The sequence below is a fragment of the Pseudogymnoascus verrucosus genome (assembly GCF_001662655.1).
Source record: "Pseudogymnoascus verrucosus strain UAMH 10579 unplaced genomic scaffold scaffold_3, whole genome shotgun sequence".
NCBI lineage: Eukaryota > Fungi > Ascomycota > Leotiomycetes > Thelebolales > Thelebolaceae > Pseudogymnoascus > Pseudogymnoascus verrucosus.
In genome coordinates, this window is record NW_017263654.1 from 694201 (window position 1) to 717198 (window position 22998).

Below are 22998 nucleotides of genomic sequence, written 5' to 3' on the forward strand. Positions count from 1 at the left end.
TGGTATCATTCCTACCATAATCGTACCGCTACTCCACTAAACGCCTTCCTGGGCGCCATCAGAAATACCCACACCCAACATTTGTATCATGCACCTCACAAATCCCACTATAACACTTTAAACCCTCTTATCCCCCGCCTCATTCTGCGGCGCCTCCTCACCCATATAATCCGCATCCTCCGCAGCCTCATACTCGGCAATCAAATCCGTCACCACCTCTCTACTCTCATCAAACTCGTCCAAGTTCTCCGAAAACGGCGCCGTCTTCTTATACCCCTCCATAAACGCATTCCGCTTCCTCATCCCATCATACTGCCTCACAATCCGCTTGAACAGCGTCGCGATGCTCGTGTGATTCGCCAGCATCAGCCCACTGACTCGGTGCTGCATCTCCACGTACGGCGACCGCTTCGTCAGCGCGACCTGGATGGATGCCGGGCCCCAGGGGATGAAGGTAGCGAGGCGGCGCTCGCGGATGCGGAGGAGGGACTTGTGTACGTCGGTTGGGTCGACTTCGCCTTGGATGACGTTGAGGATGGAGATGTAGCAGGACTTCTTGGAGGGGTTGGTGGAGACCATGCGGTTCTTGGGCTGGAGGAGACGGCGCATGACGTCGAGGACGGTGGTTTTGCGGACGGTCTTGGCGGCCTCGAGGGAGGTGCCGGTGAATGGCGTGTAGGAGGTCATCAGGAAGTGGCAGCGGGGGGTGGGGATTAGACTGGCGATGATGGAGACGAGGTCGTTGTGCATGTATCCTGGGTATCTTAGGGGTGTTGTGGATGCGGACATAACTGTGGAGACCTGTTTGAAGTCATTAGCCTGATGCCGTCAACGAATATAAGCAATACAGGGGCATACCAGCTGGTTGGTCTGCTGGAAGGAAGGCTCCTGGACATGCAGCCTGTCCGCTGCGATCCTCGATAGCGCTCCATTGTCAAGAACAACCACCGAGTCCGCGTTTTGCGTCAGCCGCCTCATCGCCAACAAGCTGTTGTATGGGTGGACAACAACATCTCCGGCGTTCGTTGTATCCGGGAAAACACTGTATGTCTGTATGATCTTCTTCGGGAACCGGTCATTCAGCCTTTCTAACAGGAAAGATCCGAGACCTGAGCCAGTACCACCAGCGATAGAGTGCAACATCATGAAGCCCTCCAGCGAGTCACTCCCGTCAGCCTCACGGTCAATCATTTCCATGATATCTTCGTGCACCGATTCTCCAGTTTGGTATCCATCTCCCCAGTTGTTCGCGGCTCCGACGCCGTCCTTGCCAACGAAGAAGTTCTCGGGGTTGTATATGTTTTTGTAGGGACCAGATTGGATGCCGGCAATAACCTGTGGGTGTCAGTATGTATCATTCCTTATAGCTGTAATTTAGACGTACTCGAGGCTCTAAATCGATCAGGATCGCTCGGGGGATGTATCGTGTGTCGTCGGACTGGTAGAAGAAGACGTCCTTGCGATCGCCGCCTTCTGTCGCAAAGTCCTCGAGGTTTCCATCCTGGCTAATTCCGTGTTCCTGGCAAAGCTGCTGCCAAAACTGGCTTCCAACTATAGATCATTAGTATCCTGAAAAGCATTGCCCGCCTGGAGAAAGCCGATTTATGGGGACCGGGTAAGAGCGCTGGACATACTGCTGTTGCCGCACTGGCCCGCCTGGACTGTAATGATTTCTCTAGATTCGAAAGTCAGGAACGCAGTCGTCAAACTCAGGTGCGTGGAGTATTTACCTAGGCATTATTACAGCATTGGGCGCATTCGTGGTGCTGGTGTTGCGGGTGAAGTCAATAAAAGCTAGGGAGACGCGTTTCGTGGGGTTGTTTCGCTTCGTGTCGCGATTGGCACTTTATTATCGCGGCCCAAGCCAAGCGTTTCTCAACGTCATTTTACAAGGCTTTGGGTCTCAATTTTAATCGGAAAATGAAAGTATAATTTTACGGAGTGGTGAAAATCACATCATCCATTCGTAATATATGCTCTATAAAGTAGTGCCAATATTGCACTACGAGGACGGCGCTGCCAGCACTGTTCCTCGGCGACATATTTCATGTGAAGCAGACACTCATAAATCCTAACCGTATGCCCTCCAATTACGAGGAAACCTTTCCCACTGCGACCTCCTCGTGGTGTATCCTCATCTCTTCCGGCTTGATGGAGTATCCAAACCTGAGCCTGAATATAAATCCGAATACCGATACCAATAAATTCACCCACGCCAGGCTATGATAATCCCTCAGACTCACCCGGTCCAGGGGCTTCTTCTCATCGTAACCGTCAGCAACCTCTAAATATTTCTTTGGATCATCCGTTATGACCCCATCCACGCCCTTACTTATGCTCCACTTCATCCACTTCTCTTCGTTAACCGTCCAGAGGAACACAGGGCGGTTTAATGCCTTGCAGTCTGCCAAAAACTGCTCTCCCCACGGCCCAACCATGATCTTTTGGAGCATGTTAAATGACACATTGGGAACCTTCAAAAATTGGCGCGCATATGATATACTGAAGCCAATATGCGTGATTGGAAATTCAGGAAGATATTTTGAGCAAAGCGGCAAGTACTTGGTCTATACATGGTCAGCACCTGGGTTAGGATCAAGAATCTAGATGGTCACTTACTGCCCAGCATCCGAGCACTATCCTCTCTTTCCACGGCGTTGATGGCTTTGCTTGAGCGATTGTTTCGCTGATCAGCCGCATCAAGTCGTCTGCATCATTGTCTAACTGATCATGCTTGTTAAATACCCGGTAGCTTCAAAATACCAGTGGAGAACTACCTTGAGATCCAGTAGAACCCATATATGCTCCAGCCCAGGGCTCGCAACATAGTCCAGTAGATCTAGGAGCCGAGGCATGGACTGCTTTGGCTCGGCCACTGTACGAAGAGTCTTTATGTACGACCACTCGCAGTCAATAATCTTCTTGTCGAGGCCGAAGCAGCGTTTAAGAGTTTTGTCCTAGAGGTTCATTAGCTCAGCTCATAGAGTCAGTATAGAAGGGCACAAACATGTGAGAGTACTACCACGCCGTCCTTTGTCAAGTGAACATCGGTTTCAATGGCATCGGCGCCGACTTTGACAGCACCCTCGAAGGCGGCCATAGAGTTCTCAGGGAAGGCTGCCTTGTAACCCCGATGGCCGATAGCCTGCGGTCTTCGCTGACCATCGGCATTTTTCCTGGCAAGGGTAAAACTAGCTGTAATTTCATCAGCGGAGGTTGGGGGAGATGTAGACAGCGAACGAACGGTGGGGAGCGCTCGAGGGTCCTCCCAGAAGTGGCGTCCGGTCGTCCATTGCTGTTCTGTGATATCCAATTTCCAGATGCGATGAGATAGATGAGATCAAATCGAAGTCGCTATTTCGAATATGAGATGCTGTAGTTCAGAACAGTGGTTTTTGTTTCACTTTCCACGTTTCTGGAAATGTATATATGTATATCAGCGTGCCGACACCTGAAGGGCTGCAAGGGTATTCAGCTCAAACGGCAACGACCAGGATTCCCCGAATTGTCGACCGCAAACTAGAAAGTGGGCAATGAAGAGGTTTATATCACTTTGCACACCGATGTAGTTAAGTATTTGGGTTTGCCCCTTCTGTGGAGAACAAAGGGAAGGGGCATCCCGTCGTTCACCAGGCTACCCTCGAGGCTGAGGGGGTGACGATCGCGGCCGTCGGAGTTAGGAGTTTGGTCTCGGGTGGTTCTTCATGGCCCGCCACCACAGATACCTGGGATACTTCCAACACACCGCAATTCCACGCGTACGTGCGCGATTAACGCATGTTATATAACCACCGGCTCCGACTAATCGCTGCTCGCCCATGAGGTAAGATTCATGGCCCTATTGGCTGCGCCATAGTAAGGTTATTTGGCCCCTTCCCCGTGCTTATGATCCTTCATGTGCAATATGCCCCACCATGCCGCGGTGGTATGTGCCCATAAGCCCGGCGATATAATTAACATATATTGTATGTGAGCTTCAAATAGTGAACATTAGAGGCAAACTTTATAGACAGAGCATGCGCAAAATTTCTATTCCCTCTAAATTCCAGACGCCGAGTCCCCCATTCATCTATATAGACAGACCCCTTCAATTCAAAGCCCTCATAACCCCCTCAAAAGCCACCAGCGCCATCGCATTCGCCGGGAACGCGCGCAGGAAGCACGGCAAGAATCCTCTCCAGTAACCCCTCCACCCATTCTCTCTATACACCGCCACTGCCGCGCTCCTCCAGTTGGGGAACTTCCTTACACCATCATTCAATCCGCCTCCCAACGGATCAGTCATAACGCGTTGCTTCACCACATCACTCGGATAACTCGTGCACCAGAAGACCTGTGCGCTCAACCCCCCGGCCCAGAAATTAATCGCCGGCGTGCTCAGGCTCGTATTCTCGGTCAATTTCCTAGTGAAGATATCGTAGCTGCCCCACCAGCAGAAGAAGAAGCTGCGGAATAGCAGTGTGGCTGTCAGACCGTGGTAGAGGCCTGGGACGCCATGGAAGCGGTAAATCTTCTGGATGGCGTCCACCGGTCCTTTGTACAACCGCTCTGCTTTGTTGGACGAGTACTGCACTTGCAGACGCGCTTTAATATGTTCTACCGGCGCAGCGATGAAGCTGACCGTTGACCCAGCCATGACACCGGCCATAGCGTGGCCGATAACGGGGAGCTTATGGGGTTTTTGTTCGTGGCCGATTGGGAGCGCCGCAAAGGAGGACGACGTGGCAGCGAGAGGAGGCGTGAACACGTTCTGGTGTAGGAACTTCCGGTAGAATGTGAGGGAGCCTAGCATGACGCTGTCCATGAACATCCATCCTATCAAGGGGGGCGTGGCGCCCTTATACAGTCCCGCGACGCCCTCGTTGCGGATCGTTTGCATGAGGCATTGTAGGGGCCCGTTGAACTGGGATGACTTCGAGGTTTGGAGGCGGACTTTTATCGTATCGAAGGGGTGGCCGACTGCGCGCGAGGTGTCAGTGTCTTGTCATCGGTTCAGCTCTTCATTGGAAGCTTACCTGCAAGCTTTGTGATTCCAGAGAAGACGCCAGCGATGAAGCCCTTGTAGTTTTGTTGTTTTGGCGGCGCATTGCTTTTATCTGGCGCCCCTGCGCTCTCCAATTTCAGGCCATTCTGGCTCACTGATTCTGCGGACATCGACTTGACGACCTAATCGCACATCATCTAGCTCTTAGGGTGGCTGGCGTTATCTGGACTATGCAGTGTTGCGATAACTTAGTCCTCCAATCGATAAGTGGAAGGCCGCTACAGCTTCTCCGCCATATATCAGGCAGCCAACGTACAGTATAATGGCGAGTATGGTGGGTTTATTTTGTAATACAATATGGGAGTCACTGATTGATATATTTCGGATATCGGAGCTCAATCGCTATCGATTATTAGCCGGCGGGCGATCTTCAGGGTTCTACAAACCCTGTCAGCCTTTCCAGAGCCACACCCGCCCGCTGCAAGGCACAAATTTTTAATTTACAAACATGTGCTCGTAGGCGCTCAGATATCAAGTTTATCAAAGCATTTAAATATCGTTAAGACTGGGACAATGTCACTTGGGCGATTGGCAGGTGTAGAGGGATAAGGCAGCATCTTTCTCACTAGTTATTAATATGACATTGCGAGCAAAATAGGCCAATTGATGGGATTAGAGCGCCGTGGACAATTGGTCATGCATATCACAGACAGGCATTGCAAAGAGAAAGATATGCAGCGGTAGAAGTGCATTTGGCTAGCTAGAATTAACTGCTAACAGGCAGCTTGCTTCACTGCATTGTGTGTGTCCGAAGGAGAGCAGAAAATCTACTCCTCATCATCCTCAGCCTCGTCGTTGACGACGTTGAAGAAGCGGAGCTCGTAAACACCCTTGGAGGTGGAAACGACACGGAGCCAGTCACGGAGCTGCTGCTTCTTGAGGAACTTCTTGGTACTGGAACGGAATCAGTATGTGCTTCTGAACTTTGGCTACTACAGCCACGACAGCCAGTAGGTGAATACTCACAGGTACTTGAGGTATCTTCCGGAGAACTCCTGGTGGGCGATGACCTCGATCTTGCCCTCACCCTGCTGGGAGATCTGGATAACGTCGCCGAGGTTTCCGGTGCGGCCGTCAACCTTGATCTTGTCCTGGAGGAACTTCTCGAAGGCAGAGACGTCGAAGATCTTGTCAGACGCCGGCTGGGAGGCGTTGATGATGAACTTCTTGGTGATCTTGGCCTGCTTGCCCTTCGCGGATTTCTGTAAAAAAAGAGTCTTAGCCTACTGTATCACGCCGCAGCGACATCGTGCCTTCAAGGCCATGAGGCCAGGAAGTATGATGAAGCCTAGCCAACAGCAAAGCGGTTCAGGGACATAAACGTACGGTGTTAGGAGCCATTTTGAATGTTGACTGGTGGTCGCAAAGAAGTATAATCCTACGCCTTGTCGATTGTCGATGAAGATCCAGATAAAATAGTCTGTCGCGATCAAATCAGAGGATTGTGGGTGCCAAGAGTTTTTGCGCTATCCACTTTTGTGTTAGCACGGCAATAGGGCTTTACGGAACAACATTTAGGCGGAGCCGCCTTGGCAAATATTACACTTTATCAAATCACGTGAATTCAGCTGATTGCAGGTGATAATGAGCTTGATATATCATTTTTGAATGAAGTAGGAGGATATTAAGAGCTACTATAAGCAAAAAAAAATGCAAAAGAGAATCAAGCTGTTTGGGACTTGAACCCCGAAACCAGACGAACTGAGTTTCCAAGTCACACGCACTCGCGTGACAACTGCCAGGCGTTGATACTTATCAACTGAGCCATACCTCCCTGGCAGGACTTGTTGGAGGGGCGCTTAATGGCAGCTATGTAGCTGCCATTAGACGCGTTTGCTCTTGGTGAGTTTCTCAGTGGGAAAAGGGAATGTTCACAAACAGAAATCGACATCACGTGATTATATAACCTGATAAAGATATGAGAGCTCTGTAAACTTTGGAATACACCATGGGCCCATACCAGGCTAGGATAAACATACCATGTGCTATCACATAAGTATTAATTATTCTAAGTTGCTATACAATTTGTCTACAGTTTCAATGATTTAATTGAGTTTCAATGGTTCTTGCTTACTCTCAATTGGCTGTACAACAAGGAAGCTTGAAGCATCCAGCCTTGCAGCATCAACCCCGCGGCCTATCAGTACCAATACAATAATAACGAAACATTTGATAGAAACAATCAAGTACAGAAACAGTTTGAAACTTGAGTTTAGAGGCAGCAATTATTCAATCAATGAAAGTGTTTGGTCAGTGTCATACATACCTACTTGTGAGCATCCCTGAATGGAGTATGCAGCCAATTTCTCTCGTGCATATAGCCAGGCAGCCGCGTGGACTCCCTTGCTTCAACTCCAACGCCTTTCACGACAACACAAAGAAATCAAACCGTAACTGAAGTAGACCCTTTTTACTTCGGAATATATCCGACGGCAAACAATACACCTACTGTCAAATACACCTTCTACCACTCCGGTTGGTTTTGAGAGAACAAATAGCTGGAGCCTCGTGGGTATGTTCAGTGAGATCGAAACTCCAGCCGTGTAACCTCACCTCGACAGCCTTACAAACTACACCTCAACCACAACAGTGGCGCTTTACCTGTTGTCAATACGACATCACAACTCTTTGTGCCTGTTTTTCCAACACTTCACAACCTCAAAACTTCTCTGATTAACCATACGTTTTCAGATCACCACCTTCTTTACACAAAACACCTTGGTGGGTAATCAACCAAAGCTCATTCTACTCATTATTAACTCTCAAATAGTTTACCTATCAACACTACATCGCCAGCCATGGTGCGAAAGCGCATTGCCAAACCTGCGATCCCTCCGCCAGTTGCCCCTTCCCCCAACCAAGATCCTCAGATCGAAGCCTTGGCGACCTTCTCAGATACTGATAGTCCTCTACGCGAACCTATTCAAGCGACAGGCCCTCCAGCAACTATGCCAACATTCGTCCACCAAGGTCTACCTCAGGATGTTTACAATGTGCGATCTAAGGAGGAGCGTGGCGAGAGCCGAGACTTGGTATATCGTTTTCAGAACACGCAACAAGATATGAAGACCTTTTTGCGCGAGCTCCAAGAAGAAGAAGAACGCTTGCGGAAGAGAATCGATTCGAAGAAGGCTCCTGTGCCAGTGAGTAAATTTGAGCAAGCGGAGGGGTTGGAGAGGAATCACGACAAGTTCCACGAGACCCAGGTCCTGAACGATCTAAAGAAGAGAATTGGTGCACTTACAGGCCATATTTCCAATGATGAATTAAGCAAACTTCATGCCAAGTTGCGGAGCATTATGGAACAAATGAAAGTTACGCCTCTGAATACCAAAGTCTTTCTGACCCACCCAGATGGCTCGCCCAACAAAAATGCATTTGAAGAGGAAGCTGCTGTACAGAAGATGCTGCAGGAAATTCGCGATCTTCAGGCGAACGTTTTACTTTGGGCAAAAACGGTTACCAAAGCCAAAGAACCGGCGAAGGATGCCCGAGAGCCGGCAGAGGAGGCTAAAGAACCAGTGAGAGAAAAGAGTGACGAGGTTGAATGGGACACCGAAGACGCTATCCCCAAGACTGAGCCTCTTAGAATCCGCTCTGGCCAGAGCTATGAGTCGATATTGATGCCGCCCATGGATACGCAGGGTCCAAATTTGACTGCAAATACCAATAATAGCTCTCCACATACCAGAGATGTCACCACAGATGCCATATCGGTATCCGAACCCGATGTGAAAAGCGAACTCGAAGTGAAAAGTGAGAGGCAACAACTGGCGATTCAGGACTTCGGAACGACTGGACGTGAGAACATGGTCGATGCTGTCCCGGTACCTTTACCCGCCGCCAACCCCGTCATGTATTCCGATGTTTCTCATTCCGGAAAGAACATCGCCCTCTGGGTTGCCTTCTGGAGCGGCGACAAAAGTACTTGGGACCCTTTGCACGAGTATCTGATCGGATTCCCAAAGTCGGCACGCGATGGCGTATGGGAAGAACAAATGAGCTGGCTTAGAAAGGGCACAAGTGATCCGGCTTTACCAGATGTATGGGTTCCCAAGCCATTGGATGGAGCAGCACGCTCCACTTCAAAACAGATAGACAAGTTGGACTTGTCTCTAAGAAAGGAGATGGTCAATAAACAGAACATGAAAGCAGCAGTTAATAGCGAGCAACTCTCCAAGAAGCTCGACGTGCTCCAGAAACCGCTTCAACCTTTGGGCAACGTGGACATCCCCCGCCAGAAAGCTGTTCGTAATGGCCCCGCCCAAAAGCCCAACGTCCGTGCTGTTATTCCAACTACCCAAGGCCCACGGGGTTTTGCTCGAGATTTCTACGACCCAACAAGAGACGAGCGCCAGTTAGCGCAACATGACACTGCGCAGCGCGAGGATCAGCTACAGAAGCGCTCGGGCCACCTGCTCGAGCTAGGTAGCTCGCTGCTACGCCGCGAGATGCAGCAACACGAGACCGATGTGGCGTTAAATCGGCGCGAGAAGGAGCAACGGGAGCTCGCTGAGCTATTACAAAAGCGCGAGCAGAACCTAAAGAATAGCGAGCTGGAGTGGGAGAAGCACCAGAACCAGCGACAGGCGGCCGAGGGGCTGCTGAAGCAGCGTGAAGAGCATTTGCACAAGCGCGAGAAGCAGCGACAGGAGATCGATGGGCTGCTACAGAAGCTTGAGAATAAGTTACAGGAGCGTGAGTTACAGTTGGCGGAGCGTGAGCACAGTGTGCAAACCCGCGAGGTCGAGTGGGAGAAGTACCAAGAACAACGACAGGAGATTGAAAGGCTGTTGCAACAGCGCGAGGAGCAGTTACAAAGGCGTGAAGACCAACTGCAGACTCGTGAGAGCCTGCTACAGACTCGTGAAGATCAGTCACTAAAACGTGAGGACAACCAGTTGACCCGCGAGACACTGTTGCAGCGCCACGAGGGTGATATGGAAGCTAGAATAACCATAACGAAGCAGGAAGCTACGGAATTGCAGGAAAAGTTGGAGCAGCTGACCAATGCGCGCGAAGAGCTGAAAAGGGATACCGCGAAGCAAAATTATGATATAGGAACGCGCATCCAGCTAGTCGGGAAACGAGAGGTAGCAGTGGCATCTCGCGAAAAATGCCTGGAGCAGCTCAGGATGAGTCTGCACAACCAGTATAAGGTGTTGATGGATGAACCGGAAAAGGCCTTTGCTGATCGGGGCGGGTCATCGACAGGGGATTGGCCGAGTGTGCTCGAGCTGGCGGTGCAGGTCAAGATGTACGTTGAAGCCAAGGTTCTGCATTGGAACCAAAATGAGACCCAATTGGCGGATCTTAATAAGATGGCTGTGGAGATCGAGGAGGAGGCCAAGAGGGTAATTTTCGGTGGCAGAGAGATTAAGCTCTCAGATGTTAAGAAGGTGACTGCAGTTCTTACGGCGAATGACGAGAGGGACGCTGTAGTCCGTATAGAGGCGAAGAACAAATTTACCGGTATTCAGGAGTGGAACGGATGGCACGGAAATACTTCTGCAGCCACTTCAACGAAGGACGATGAGTCCACCGCATGGAGCATGTTTAAGACTGAGGAGCCTTTACCCTCCACTCTTGTCGATGATTGCTCTGGTAAATGGGGATGCGCATGTACGTCGTGTCGCGAGCGAGACAATATCTGGAACATCCACATGCAGTCCTCTGACAAGAATGGCGCCGGGAAACGATGCAAATGCAACGGAGGCTTGGGATGTGACGGGCGTCAGGGTTGCGAAGTTTATGGTGACGAGAACGCGAAGGCGGCCCCTCCTCATTGTTTCGGGCTCGGCACTGGGGAGTGGGGCTGCACATGTGGACTGTGTAGGGTTGAAGCTGAGAAGCGCGCCGCTCCCTCTTCAGCCAAGAATACTCCCTGGAATTGGGATACTGGGGATTGGTGATGCGAATATGACACTGGACGCAAACACCGAACTGACGACGACGAAACCAAGCGATTTCTAAAATGGCATTCTTAAGAGCCCGAGCAACAACGCGATGAGGACATAGCCTAGACAACTTGAATATCCTCAAGAACTCGAGCACCTTCGTCTGATCTCTTCACTTTATCACGCCCGTCCACGCAACATCTCTGTTCTTTCTGTTCTTTTATTTTTTTCTTCGCAACGACGAAACATGTGCATTTCACGACCTATTTTTTCTTTCCTCGGGCGTCACCAACAGTGCGGCGTAACCAACAGCGCGGCGTAACATCTTCAAACATGAGATGCCGGGATGCCTTTTATGATCAGTCACGATTTCCATCTTCTTCTTCTCCTTCACTCGGCGTCAGCGCAGTGGCATGATCCAACACTTTCATGGGCGGCAGAAGGACGGAATGAGCCGGACGACGTTACACCTGCCTGCTTATTTAGCTAGTTATTGCGCACAGCATTTGCCCATAAGGCGGGAAGGATGAATTGACTTTCTCACCCTCTATGCATCCACCATCTGATCCTGCGATCTCGGCCAGCCTGTCACCTAGGCAGCCAAGTGTCGTGCATTGGTACCCATCATAAACCACCAAAACCCACCTAGCAAACCATTAAAACCCCTTCTCCATGCCGTGAAACACATAGAAGGATGAAATTAACCTCCCTCCCTCCCTCCTTCCGGTCCTACAATCTCGGTATTTGAACGGTCCAGGCCGGTCCAGCCGTTAGACCACCACAACATCCACATCGCTGCAGAAATGCGCAAGCCACAAGCCAGTAAACCATCCCTGTCCCATGTCGTCCCTTCTCCACCAGGGTCGCACTACAGGGTATCCACAACCCCCCACTTACAGCCTTAGTAGAGCAGTTAGCTCATCACCTGGCCCTGCACCACACCAGCCACCCCGTTAGCACAGACAGTACAACACATCAAAGCATAGGACAAAAAATCACCGTTCCATCCATTCCGTCGCAATGAGACACAAACCACGTAGCTCCCCGTCTAGACCAAATGCACATCAAATGGAAGCACGGAAACGTAATGTAATGGGGGAATCATCATGTATTAAATTTCTCAACTATCAACCAACTCCCCTCTCTCCGACTCCCCCACATCCACACACCCCGTGTGCGTGTGTAACAACGACCCCCCTCATAGCGCAGTGCAAATCCCAGCGTCCGTAGACTAAAAATCTGGTTTCAAAAAAACGACTTCGTAAATAGAAAAAGAGACAGAGAGAGATCAAGTCCCCAACCGAAAACGAGCCGATGCGTTTCGCAGGGTCCGGCCCCCCCGAGCTATCCACCAGGGTTCGTTCAAGTACCGCGCATTACGTCAAGACTGGGCAGCTGGGCAATTTTTCGTATCCTTCCAGCCTCAGCGCAGGGATGCGCGCTGGGCTGGGCTGGATAGTCGAGTCGCCAAGCTTTCCGGCTAGAATGTGCCGCGCAGGGGTGGTGGTTGAGTCGGGTCGGAGCGCATGCTGTGACGAGACGAGACGGTTCAGATGAGAGGAGGAGAAGAAGAAGAAGGCGGAGCGCGCGCTGTCATTGTGGAGGGCGATGAGAGAGAAGGGAGACAGGCGGGAGGGTGCTCCGGGGCGGTGACGCGCTTAGTATTTCAAGATGATGTACCTGTGAGTTTTGTTAGCTGGCTGTGCTGTGCAGTGCTTACGAGGTGCAGGAGGTGAGTGGGGGGAGGACGTACAAGGCGTGGATGATTCCGGGGATGTAACCGAGGATGGTGAGGAGGATGTTGATGAGGAGGTCGGCGCCGCAGCCGCGCTCGAGGAAGACGCCGAGGGGAGGGAGGAAGATGGCGAGGATGATCTTGCAGATGTCGCTGGTAGGGGGTGTTAGTTTGGAGGGTTCAGAGTGAGAGTGAGGTAAGGGTTTGGAGCTTCGAATTCAAGAGCTGTTCTGGGTGAAGAGCTGGTGAATTGAAGCTGCGCAGAGGGGAGGGTCGTACCTAGCAGTGAAAGCCATTTTGAAGGTTTGTGTGAATTAACTTTCGTTTGTTGGTGTTTGGTCGATTGATGAAGTGTTTGTTACTTGTTGAAGCTACTGTGAATAGTTTGTGATTGTCTTGAAGAAGAGAAAGTAGGAGAGGGCGGGGCAAACGTCTTTTATAAGTAGGACGCAACAGTTGGTCGATCGGGTAGCACTGACGAGAGTATGGCGCATGCCAAATCTGTATCTACTTTTTTTTGGTTGGGGGGGGGGTGCGAGGTGGACTAGGCTGGCCGGGGGGGACAGTAAAACGTCACCGCTTGGAGGGGTGATGGGCTGACTGGGATTAGTTGGTCTGTGCGTGGCGATGGGACCAATAAGAGAAGCGGGAAGGGTGGGGTGGTAAGTGAGAGGTGGCAGATAGGTGGCAGGGAGTGAGGTGCGCCACAGTTATGACGTCATTACGTCATAGCTTGGGGGGATCATATGTTTACGTAGAGACTTGGCTTTTTGGCTTATTGTTGAAAAAAAATAGTTGTGCGTATTATGCAATACACGGAATTTCCAGTTTCTAGTTTCTAGTTTCTACTAGAAGGGATCTTGATTCCGGGTCGAGTCTCTGACGAAATGCCTATTAATAATTTGCTGCACTGTACTATACTGTTCTCTAAATTACTTTTGTTCTGTCATGGTTATCCAAGAAAGTGACAGGTAATTCATAACGTAGGTGCCGTCTAGTAGTGACACTGTGACTTAGATTTTCCAACACAACAACCAAACAATAACAACAACGACAGACAACAGACAACAGCCCCAACACAAACAATACCACCTTAACTACCACCAAAAAACAGCATTCCCTTCCCTTTCTAAACGCCCAGCCAAAATATGTGCCGGTACCCGAAACACCAGCTTACCTAACTGCAATACCAAGCGCGCAGCCTCCACCAAATTGAGCTCCATCTCCGCCCTACCCAGCCCCACCGTATCCTGCATGTCCCGGCGGCATTTCACATGCATATGTTGTTGATATGTGGCGCTGCGTGCGCGAGTTGAAAGTGAAGCTGCGGCATTATGGGGTCCGCCTGCGCCACGCCACTCAACTCCCCGAGCCACACGTCAAATTGCGGACCGGAGCCACATCCGCGCGTCACCACGGCCTTCGCCGACAGCTAGGAGCTTGGCGCCCAGTGGGTGCGTGCACGGACTGGGTTTATGGCGGCGGTAATGGGGTCAGGAGGATAAGGAGATGTTGGGCGCGTGTCTGCTGCGGAGGAAGAACTCGTCAACTCCTGCATCTCGAAATAGAGATGTTGATAATATTGATGGGACCTCCTTGGCGGCGTGTGTGTGCGGTCGCCAACGTGTGCGCGCACATGTTGGCGCCGTCGCTTGTGCTCGTCGATCAACACGCTCTAGACCATAGTGTGTCTCCCTTGACTCCCAGATCCATCAACACCTCTGATTGAGATCGACACCACCAGTCGCATCTCCATCTCATCTCTAAATGCCGGACATCCCAACCACCGCCTGTCACATCAACCTCCACCTCACCCATCACCCCTCGGCGTCCTCATCATCCTCAACGTCCTCCCAGTCATCCTCAAAATCACAGACGTTCTCCCACTCCCCCATGCCCATCCCCCTGATCTCTCTCTCCAGCTGCATCCACTCCAATATCTCGCGCCGCCAACCCTCCCGCCCATACCAGCAGCCCTCCCACTTGTATATCGTCTGTTTGGCGTTTAAGGTATGCTGGAGACCGAGGAGGTAGCGTTGCACGGGGCAGCGGGGGATCATGAGGGTGTCGATGTGGGCGAGGCGAGCGAGGCGGGCGGTTTCTGCAGTTTCTGCGGGTGTTGGTCCTGGTTCTGATGCTGATGGGGTTGTCGATGCCGACAATGGGGAAGGGGAATATGCTTTTGATGCCACTTGGGTTGAATCTCCGAATGGCTTAGATGGGCCTGGTTCATCTGCTATGATTGCTGATATCCTTGCCACTCTAGGTTTCCAAGTACTCGGTGCTGCGCTTGCTTCGTCATCTGCAGTTATCACATCGTGCGCTTCTGCTGGCCTGGTTAAGTGGAGTCGAGCAAGTGTTTCTGCAGCAACTTGCACTTCGAGCTGGACTTCAAGTGTCGTTTGGGGCTCGTTGGTAGTCCGTTGTTCACCAGTTTCTGTGCAACCTCCACTAGCCCCCGCGTACGATCCAGCTGTGGCAACGACCTCCTCAGAGGCTGCGCGGATGTCGTGGGCGGCAAAGAGTAAAAGTGCCTCTGCAGCTCTCTCAGGTGATGCGCTGGGGACTGCATGCCTTTCTCCGATATTTATAAGTGCCTCCGCGGTGGCTACAAGATCCTCGTTGCTGCCATCTGTGCGCGCATCGATAGTTGTATCACTTCCCTCATCGTCGGACGTTGTAAGTGCTTCGTCGCCGAGTATTTGTGCTTCGCCAGTGGTTGTTGCGCCATTCTCGTTCTCCTCATCGACTGTCGAGTACGAAACCTTGGAAGCGTCAGTAACGACTCTAGCACCACCACTTTCATATCTAAGGTTAGGTAGCCTTACCTTTGTCTCTTTATCAACTTGCTCGACTAAAGTACCGTTCTGGTCGAAATCTGAGAACTGATCAACGTCCCTGCGCACAGACGCATCGCTTGTATGGCCGTGCCTAAGCTTTACTCGCTCACCTAGGCTTGTCCAGTTTAGGGATTTTTGGGTTTCGGGTTGTGTCGTGGTTTGCGGTATATCTCTATTGTTCTGAAGGATGCTTGTCTTCGTCTTCATTTTCTTATGATTTGGGTTGCTGTCGTTTGGGTGGAGTTGGTCGTCGTTATCGCGGCTGCGCTTGGAGATGCCCATGATAGTTTCAAGTGATGCTAGACAGAGCCGTGAATATATTCCTTGTCTGTATGCGTCGTCTGTTCAAAATATATATGATAATATTTGCAATATATATCCGTTTGATAAATGCAAGCAAAAGTTCGAGTGGACGTTGAGGCGTTATGCACGATCCAGAATACAACCTCATGAATGTGGGCAGTCAGGACAAGCCCGCTGCCACTCGAAACTCTGGGGGGGAAACAGGCACAAGCGCGCAGCGTGACTGCAATGCTATGGTATGGCCTGATGTTTGATTCTACTACTCCTGACTAACCTTCGCCGCCAGCCCATATCCCCTGACTACTATCACGCTTACGGGGAAGGAACCACCATCGATAGAGACTATCATACAAGAAGGAATGAACGACTATCCACGGCTTAATAATCACAACATTCAGGAAAGAAAGCCCATCGCCGCCGAAATATCACATAAGGAAAGAACAACCCTTTCATCCGATTCATCTCGCTCCTTCCTAGCCAAACCCTATTACACCTGAGGGAAAGAACGGACAACAAACAAGGAAAGAACAACCATTCGCCATGAAAGCACCACATAAGGAAAGAACGACCCATCATCCAACTCCTCTCGCTCCTTCCAAGTCACACTCATAACACCCCAAAGGAAAGGGCAACCATGCGTCACCCAACACCCATAATCAAGAAAAGAACGCCCATCCACCGCCAGAACACTGCACAAGGAAAGAACGACCCATAATCCACCCACCTTCCTTCCCATCCAAACCCTACCCCCAAGCCACAACACTCTCAAGGAAAGAACGCCCACCCCAACTCCATACAAGGAAAGAACAACGCTCTGTTCACCCCACCCTAAACCCGCCTAGTCCTCTTCCTCCCCCTCTCCTCCTCCTCCTCTTCACCCCCATCATCCCCCCCAAACTCCCTCATAACCCTCTTCCTCTCCTTCCTATCAACCCCCCTCCCCAATATTCCCGCCAAAACCTGCGCATTCCTCCATAGCGCTTCTGCGCGGTTAGCAAGCCATTTTTCTCGAGAGGCGAGGAGACGCTCGCGCTCGGCGAGGGTGGCGAAGTAGGAGCGGATGTCGGAGCGGACTTGGGTGAATGTTGTGGTTGGGTTGTTTGGCAGGTCGGGTGGGTTGGAGAGGTTGGGGTGGGGGTCGGGGTGTTGGGTGGTGTTGGCGACGTCGGTGTTGGTTTCTTGGTTACCATTGGAGGTGACGACTGCGATGTTCTCTGCCCCCGAGATGGGAGCTGTGGCGTCGAGGCTGCGATTTCCATTTCCATTCTCATTGCTGTTATCTCCGTCGTCCTTCTCCTGGTTGTTACCCTTGCTGATGGTAGTAGCGATTTCCTGTTCAACAGATTCCCCGGCACCGTCGCTATTTTTCCTCCACCTCTGTAGACGCTACATCATCCATAGCTTCGTCTCCCTCGACCTGCTCAACTCCATTAACACTATGACTCCCATTCCCTTCATACCCGCTATCTCCATCCCCCCCATGATACCATAAATCGCCATTACCACTACCAAAGTTCGGCATGTCTTCCATCCACGGAACCGGCATCTCGACATCCGGCCCAATCTCACCCACCGTTGTCGCGTTGGTATTGGTAAAGACAGGCTCTTCTTCGTCATTATTATGGCTCTCTTCATCCACGCAGGCTTCGTACTCGACAAATCGCTTCCAGAGGTCGATCTTGACTTCTAGACTTATGTCGCGCCGGCGAATGAGAGATTTGACGACTTTCTTGTAGTCTTTCGGCAGGGAGGGTGTTGTGGGGGGTTCATGGGCGGTGGAGATAGCTGATGGGTTGGGAGGCGCGTCTTGCTGGCGGGGGACTGTCATTGTGGGTGCTTGTGTTTTTGGGTAGTCGAGGTGGTTGGGTGAATTTGGAAGAGGTTAAGGTTTGTGGGAGGGGGGCTGTTGGTATATGTACGGCCTGTGGCTGTTTGGTGTCTGCATGCTGGTGGCCGGAGAAGGACGTGAGAGGTGTGGATGGCCGATGAAGAACGCAATCTACAAGCGGATATCCGCGTGAATGAGGCTGGGATGCGAGGATATTATACTGCTCCGTCCATTCTCCTATCTTGTCCTGTGGCGTCCCGATTGTATCAATATTACTATAACACATATGACGGCACTGAACCTAGAATCACAAACACTCTTGGGAGAGAACTCTAATATTGCTTTCATCCCGCTTAGTCAAAGTATGATATCTACCCGATGCTGCAGACGCAGACTTGCCCATCAAAGCTACGCCAAAAAATGGCAATCAGCATGGCGCAATCACACCCAACAGCCAGTTATATATCCTCCTCGATATCATCAAATCATAATCAAACCCTCCTCCTATCCTCCTCTACTGGAGCGCCTTGCGGGCGAAGGTGGGCAGGATGAAGCTGGCCTTGTGGATGTCCGCGTTGTAGTAGCGGAGCTGCGAGTCCTCCTGCTCGGCGGTGAAGCTGCGGAGCGGGGTCTTCATGTCGCGGGTAGCGTCCTTGGAGCAGATCATGAAGCCGATCTGGCCGGAGGGGTAGGTGGGGATGGTGGTGTAGGCGTACTCGACAGTGGGGAAGACCTCCTTGCAGTCCTTCTTAAGCTTGGTGATCAATGGCAGGTGAAGCCACTGGTTCTCAGCTATTTTGTCTCAGTCAGCATTGTGAAATGGATATGGGGATACCTAGGTTAGCAGAGCTCAAGTGGTAAGGTTGCCTCTAGAAGTTTCGCAATACATGACGAACGCAGAAACCAGAAATGCAAACAGTATCAAGTGAAGCAAGTACTGATCGGCGGCACGGTATATGAACACACGATGTCGCCAAATCGGCTGGCAAACGAGAGCGATAAAAGCACGCAAACCTAGGAGAACGTACAACCTTGTGTAGAAATAACGCCACCCTCCTTGAGAGCTCCAAACAGAAGCTGGAAGTATGGCTTCTGGAAAAGCATCTCGGCTGGTCCCTCTGGGTCAGAGGAGTCAGTGATGATGACGTCGAACTCGTTCTTGTAGTCATCGAGGAACTTGAATCCATCTCCAACGTGGACCTTGACCTTGGGGTGCTGGTAGCTGATGGCCATTCCTGGAAGGTACTTCTTCGAGAGGCGGATAACGGCCTGCAGGGTGTAAGATTAATCGCCCTTGTTTTCAGGGTAGTTGTGTCGGGGTTTACCTCGTCAATGTCGCACAGGACGGCCTCCTCAACGCAGTCGTGCTTGATGACCTCACGGAGGACACCACCATCACCACCACCGATGACCAGAACCTTCTTGGGGTTTGGGTGAGAGTTCATCGCCAAGTGAGTGATCATCTCCTGGTATGCGAACTCGTCCCTCTCGGTGCACTGGATGACGTTGTCGAGAACGAGAACGGTGCCGTAGTCGGTGGACTCGAAGATGAGGACATCCTGGTACTTGCTCTTCTCGTGGTGGAGGACGTTCTTGACCTTGAGGGTCATGGCCTGTCCGGGCCACATGTCGGAGATCTCGCGGAACCATCCATCTGTGTGAGCTTCGTTAGCAGGTGTGCTCCGTCAGTAGCAAGGCTACAAGTGCGGGGTAGTTATGAGAGCATCGCCGAGGTTTTCCATTGAAGGATATCTCTGGGACGTAGACTCGAGGAAATCGGATTCTGATGCCAACGACCTCGGAGCAAGACCCGGGACGGCCGAAAACTTCATGTTCGTCATGGCAATGGAGGGGTAGCTAGCTTACCCTTGATAGTGGGGTGAGTGATTTCAGACATCTTGAAGCTTGAGTGAGAAAAAGGGTTGGCCAGCAAAATACTCTTCGATGAATATGGTAGAAGGCGACAGGAGTAGGGCCTAAATCGTGATAGTAATTTGGTAGCAATTGTGATTGACCTTTAGTACCCAAGCTAGGTTGAGGTTGATTTGTTTGTGCTACGGGTCGCTTGTAGGTGCGGGGGAGAATTTTTGTGGCAGAACAAGGCTCACCGCCAAATCTGTCACTTATTGCGGTTAGTACCGCCCAGATACGTAGGTCCCATGCTAAGAGCCAGGTTTAAGGGCAGCTGGCAGCCTTGTATAATCGCTATACAACCTCAAACAAACTACGATTATATAATAAAGCCACTTCTCGAGGCTGAAGCTGCTAGATTTGGCAGGGCGCGGTTCCTGTTCTACGCACCCTTTACCTCCATGCTAAACCCAAATTCACGTGATCACAGATCTCATTACAGCCTCATGTCGGTCACCCTTTAAACGGCGGTCCCTAGTTCCTAGTCCCTATGGTCTACTTTCTACTTTCCATTTCTCTCTTTTCTACTCGTCTTAAGGTACCACCTATTAGCCATCATGATTATAAGGGCTCCTATATATAGTTATATACTACCTTCTATAGTATATAGCTACTCTACTTACTAGGCCCTTATAATAGATAAGAGGCCTACTATATACTTTATATATCTTAAGAACCTAAACCTAACGATTTAGGAGAGGGTTATCTTATTCTAAAGTCCTAGCCACTTAATAAGGCACTTTGTAAGAAAGTATGTTAAAAGACCTAGAGTTAATAAGCCTATAGAGTATTAAATCTATAACGTCTAACTTGAACATTAGATATATTTGTAAAACTATATAGAGAAATTTCATAGAACTATCTTATAGTCCTATAACTAGATAGAATCACTTATAAGTATTATAGCTTTCCTTAATTAGGTAGATAGGAGGATTAATTAGATAGGGAGGAGGTAGGAGTATCTAGCGTCATTGTTTATAGTTTTTAATCTCACTTCCCCTATTAAGATCCATATCAGCTTAAGTCTTTGGCAAAGTGACCTAACTCTACATTTAAACAAATTCAGTCGCGAATACACTAACGGCCCCCTATACAATAAACACCTAGATTTGCGAACGTTCGCCGTGTCGCTCATTCCCATCTACCACAGTTCTAGTCTCAGTACAGTGCCGTGTTGCCAGCCTAATTCGCTTGCAGACGAGCCACTCCAACGTAAGTTATCCTCGTGAGACTCTACAAAGATGCTGCAAACATTGCTGGCCCGTATCAACCTCAGCAAGTCTTGCACTGTGTATGTCGTTAGAATGAATACGGTATGGCTTGTCTCCTCTATCCTCTTTTTCTTGTTTGATATCTTAAGCTTCGTTTGGCAACGAAGGACTACAAGGATGTGGTTATAGCCTTCAAGCACAAATGCGTCCCGATCCGAAAAATGGACAGACGTCATCCCGTTGTCCCACGTCCACGATCCGTTGCGTGTTGCAGTCGTGCTTGCAACAATCGCACGGGAGATTTTAATGTATTGAAGTAATAAAAAGAGCCTTGTCCAGCTCCAGACTAGAAGGGTCCCATTTGTCCAAGTCTACGTCGACATTGTCTCTGACGAGCTTCCACACACCTGGTTGGGGTGAGACGGTCGTGGGATACTGATGGGCAAGTTCATCCAGTAGGCCATCCACGTAGTTGCACAGTTGCTGAGAATGTCAGAATTTGCACTTAAAGATTCATGTGTGGCAACAACAGACCTGCTTACTCATGATATTTCCCAACCTTGGCGTAAAGAGAATCTCATGTGGGAGAACACGGAACGGGATGCGAAGCTGCTGCAATTCCTGTCGACGGCCAAGTGCCATAGGCGGGTCCGCCGAAGCAATGTTTGAGGCCATCATGATTGAACGAGACAACATAATTACAGAGATGGAACCGTTCAGTCAACCTGAAAGTGTTTCACCTCACACGTGATGGATAATTGCTTTTCTTCGCTACACTCCAGCGACATCAAAAAAAAAATTACCAGGAACTGAAATTAAACACGATCTATAGCTCCTCGATCCACTCCTTGGTGCACACCATGTTAGCGAAAGATGCTACCAGACTCCAAAAGATCGATGAGTTGTACGCGCTCCGCCTTGACCAATATGTGTCCCTGCCCCAAGTTTTGTTGCCATTCCCTTCTGCAACCAAGCTCAACTAATCCGACATGTGTGTAGACCGATGAGTTTTTCCATCATCAACCCAGCCAGTCCGATCTGTAAAACTCCTCTAAAACATACTGCGGATAATCGTACTCTAGGGCCCGTTTTGCTCAACAGTCCGCAAGTTACAGAGTCTACCGACTAGCCACGTTAATCGTGTATCGGAATTGTAGCCTAATTGACGTGGTGGATGGCAGATCTCTAGCTGTGTCTATTCCTCATAGTGGGATGGCAGCAATGCAGTGGCATCGCAGATCTTTACTCTTAGGAGACAGTTAGTGTCCATAATGCTACAATCCAGTTCCACATGTAGATCTCACCCTCGCCCAGTAAGAACTATCATTCAATCTGTTGAACGGTATTTTCATCCGGAAAGGTGTACTCTAGCCTATTCATCGGTAGTCGTTCTAAGCAATGTTTAACATTAATGGTGCCAGAGGTAAGTTACACACGTAAGATAAGTGAGTAATTCCACTAACTGCTCTACCTGGTGGGCTCGAGTCGCAGAGGCGCTAACGGATCGATCGATGCGGGAAGATCGCAGCCATCCGCGAGACGAATGACATGTATTCGAACAAATCAATGGCTTCCGTAGACAATTGTAACTGAGTAGCTGTACTGCCGAGCAAGAAGAGCATTTCAAAGACTAACTTCATTGGATTGGAGATGGGCGTGATTTCTCCTCACATGTATGTTTCATGTCTTCAGGACCATGGTCTCACTTCAGCTAGGCCTAGCCTTCAATATCACACCGCTTCCCAGAAAGCTCACAAGTCTGCCACAGTGCTGGCGGATTTGATATCAGATTTGACGTTGTAGAATTACGTTAATGTGAGACTCTCAAAGTGTGTTTACATCATGGGGACCCCTGCTCTTCAGCTTGTCTCAGGGAAAGAGAGCAAGGGCCTGTTTCTTATTAATCAGAAGTTGCGCTTACAGGTTGTTATCTAACACCCCTATAATCGAGACATAAAGTCGGTGCTCTACATTTAATGCAAGCTACTGCGCAAGGCCGACACTTCAGTTCAGCTGGTAACTTTCCAGCCTTCAACCAGCGTAGTTATAAAACCTAGTTTCATAATTAGAATTGTTGTCACAGGGTAGTACTTGGCGATCCCGACCTCTTAGAGGTGCAGTATGGTCCGTAGGTGGGCCTGGTAAAGTCAGGATCAGGGCCGAGCTGTATTGACAACATCGCTGTAGTCTCAAACAGACAGACGGGTTTCAACTACTGATATCAATCGC

At 50.2% G+C, this 22998-nt stretch overlaps 10 protein-coding genes across 10 annotated transcripts; 1 reads left to right on the forward strand and 9 right to left on the reverse strand.

Annotated features, from left to right (window-relative positions):
- TUB4 (gamma-tubulin) lies at positions 1-1794 on the reverse strand. The gene is made up of 5 exons (XM_018270777.2): positions 1731-1794; positions 1635-1675; positions 1385-1551; positions 859-1335; positions 1-801 (listed from the first exon to the last, which is right to left on the reverse strand). The coding sequence occupies exons 1-5, from the start codon at positions 1736-1738 to the stop codon at positions 118-120; spliced, it is 1377 nt and encodes a 458-aa protein (XP_018134562.1). The 5' UTR covers positions 1739-1794; the 3' UTR covers positions 1-117.
- Positions 1795-1952: 158 nt separating this feature from the next.
- Positions 1953-3769, reverse strand: VE01_01253 (uncharacterized protein). Its single transcript, XM_018270778.2, has 5 exons — positions 3245-3769; positions 3008-3195; positions 2778-2957; positions 2620-2724; positions 1953-2567 (listed from the first exon to the last, which is right to left on the reverse strand). The coding sequence occupies exons 1-5, from the start codon at positions 3291-3293 to the stop codon at positions 2091-2093; spliced, it is 999 nt and encodes a 332-aa protein (XP_018134561.1). The 5' UTR covers positions 3294-3769; the 3' UTR covers positions 1953-2090.
- Positions 3770-3942: 173 nt separating this feature from the next.
- Positions 3943-5348, reverse strand: VE01_01254 (uncharacterized protein). The gene is made up of 2 exons (XM_018270779.2): positions 5016-5348; positions 3943-4959 (listed from the first exon to the last, which is right to left on the reverse strand). The coding sequence occupies exons 1-2, from the start codon at positions 5152-5154 to the stop codon at positions 4088-4090; spliced, it is 1011 nt and encodes a 336-aa protein (XP_018134560.1). The 5' UTR covers positions 5155-5348; the 3' UTR covers positions 3943-4087.
- A 234-nt stretch (positions 5349-5582) lies between these two features.
- RPL22 (60S ribosomal protein L22) lies at positions 5583-6454 on the reverse strand. Its single transcript, XM_018270780.2, has 3 exons — positions 6371-6454; positions 6011-6246; positions 5583-5938 (listed from the first exon to the last, which is right to left on the reverse strand). Exons 1-3 carry the CDS (start codon positions 6383-6385, stop codon positions 5812-5814), a joined length of 378 nt encoding a protein of 125 aa, XP_018134559.1. The 5' UTR covers positions 6386-6454; the 3' UTR covers positions 5583-5811.
- A 766-nt stretch (positions 6455-7220) lies between these two features.
- On the forward strand, positions 7221-11974 carry VE01_01256 (uncharacterized protein). Its single transcript, XM_018270781.2, has 3 exons — positions 7221-7293; positions 7344-7765; positions 7815-11974. Exon 3 carries the CDS (start codon positions 7843-7845, stop codon positions 10954-10956), a length of 3114 nt encoding a protein of 1037 aa, XP_018134558.1. The 5' UTR covers positions 7221-7293; positions 7344-7765; positions 7815-7842; the 3' UTR covers positions 10957-11974.
- Positions 11975-12035: 61 nt separating this feature from the next.
- On the reverse strand, positions 12036-13203 carry PMP3 (plasma membrane proteolipid Pmp3). The gene is made up of 3 exons (XM_018270782.2): positions 12956-13203; positions 12695-12829; positions 12036-12621 (listed from the first exon to the last, which is right to left on the reverse strand). The coding sequence occupies exons 1-3, from the start codon at positions 12970-12972 to the stop codon at positions 12600-12602; spliced, it is 174 nt and encodes a 57-aa protein (XP_018134557.1). The 5' UTR covers positions 12973-13203; the 3' UTR covers positions 12036-12599.
- A 1290-nt stretch (positions 13204-14493) lies between these two features.
- On the reverse strand, positions 14494-15798 carry VE01_01258 (uncharacterized protein; the record flags this gene model as incomplete). The annotated part of the gene is made up of 2 exons (XM_018270783.1): positions 14494-15441; positions 15505-15798. The coding sequence occupies 2 exons, from the start codon at positions 15796-15798 to the stop codon at positions 14494-14496; spliced, it is 1242 nt and encodes a 413-aa protein (XP_018134556.1).
- An 849-nt stretch (positions 15799-16647) lies between these two features.
- VE01_01259 (uncharacterized protein) lies at positions 16648-17647 on the reverse strand (the record flags this gene model as incomplete). The annotated part of the gene is made up of 2 exons (XM_018270784.1): positions 16648-17151; positions 17210-17647. 2 exons carry the CDS (start codon positions 17645-17647, stop codon positions 16648-16650), a joined length of 942 nt encoding a protein of 313 aa, XP_018134555.1.
- A 325-nt stretch (positions 17648-17972) lies between these two features.
- Positions 17973-19687, reverse strand: SPE3 (putrescine aminopropyltransferase). The gene is made up of 4 exons (XM_018270785.2): positions 19514-19687; positions 18973-19301; positions 18679-18916; positions 17973-18439 (listed from the first exon to the last, which is right to left on the reverse strand). Exons 1-4 carry the CDS (start codon positions 19542-19544, stop codon positions 18162-18164), a joined length of 876 nt encoding a protein of 291 aa, XP_018134353.1. The 5' UTR covers positions 19545-19687; the 3' UTR covers positions 17973-18161.
- An 838-nt stretch (positions 19688-20525) lies between these two features.
- On the reverse strand, positions 20526-21444 carry VE01_01261 (uncharacterized protein; the record flags this gene model as incomplete). The annotated part of the gene is made up of 2 exons (XM_018270786.2): positions 20526-21252; positions 21304-21444. 2 exons carry the CDS (start codon positions 21442-21444, stop codon positions 21073-21075), a joined length of 321 nt encoding a protein of 106 aa, XP_018134354.1. The 3' UTR covers positions 20526-21072.
- Positions 21445-22998: the final 1554 nt, after the last annotated feature.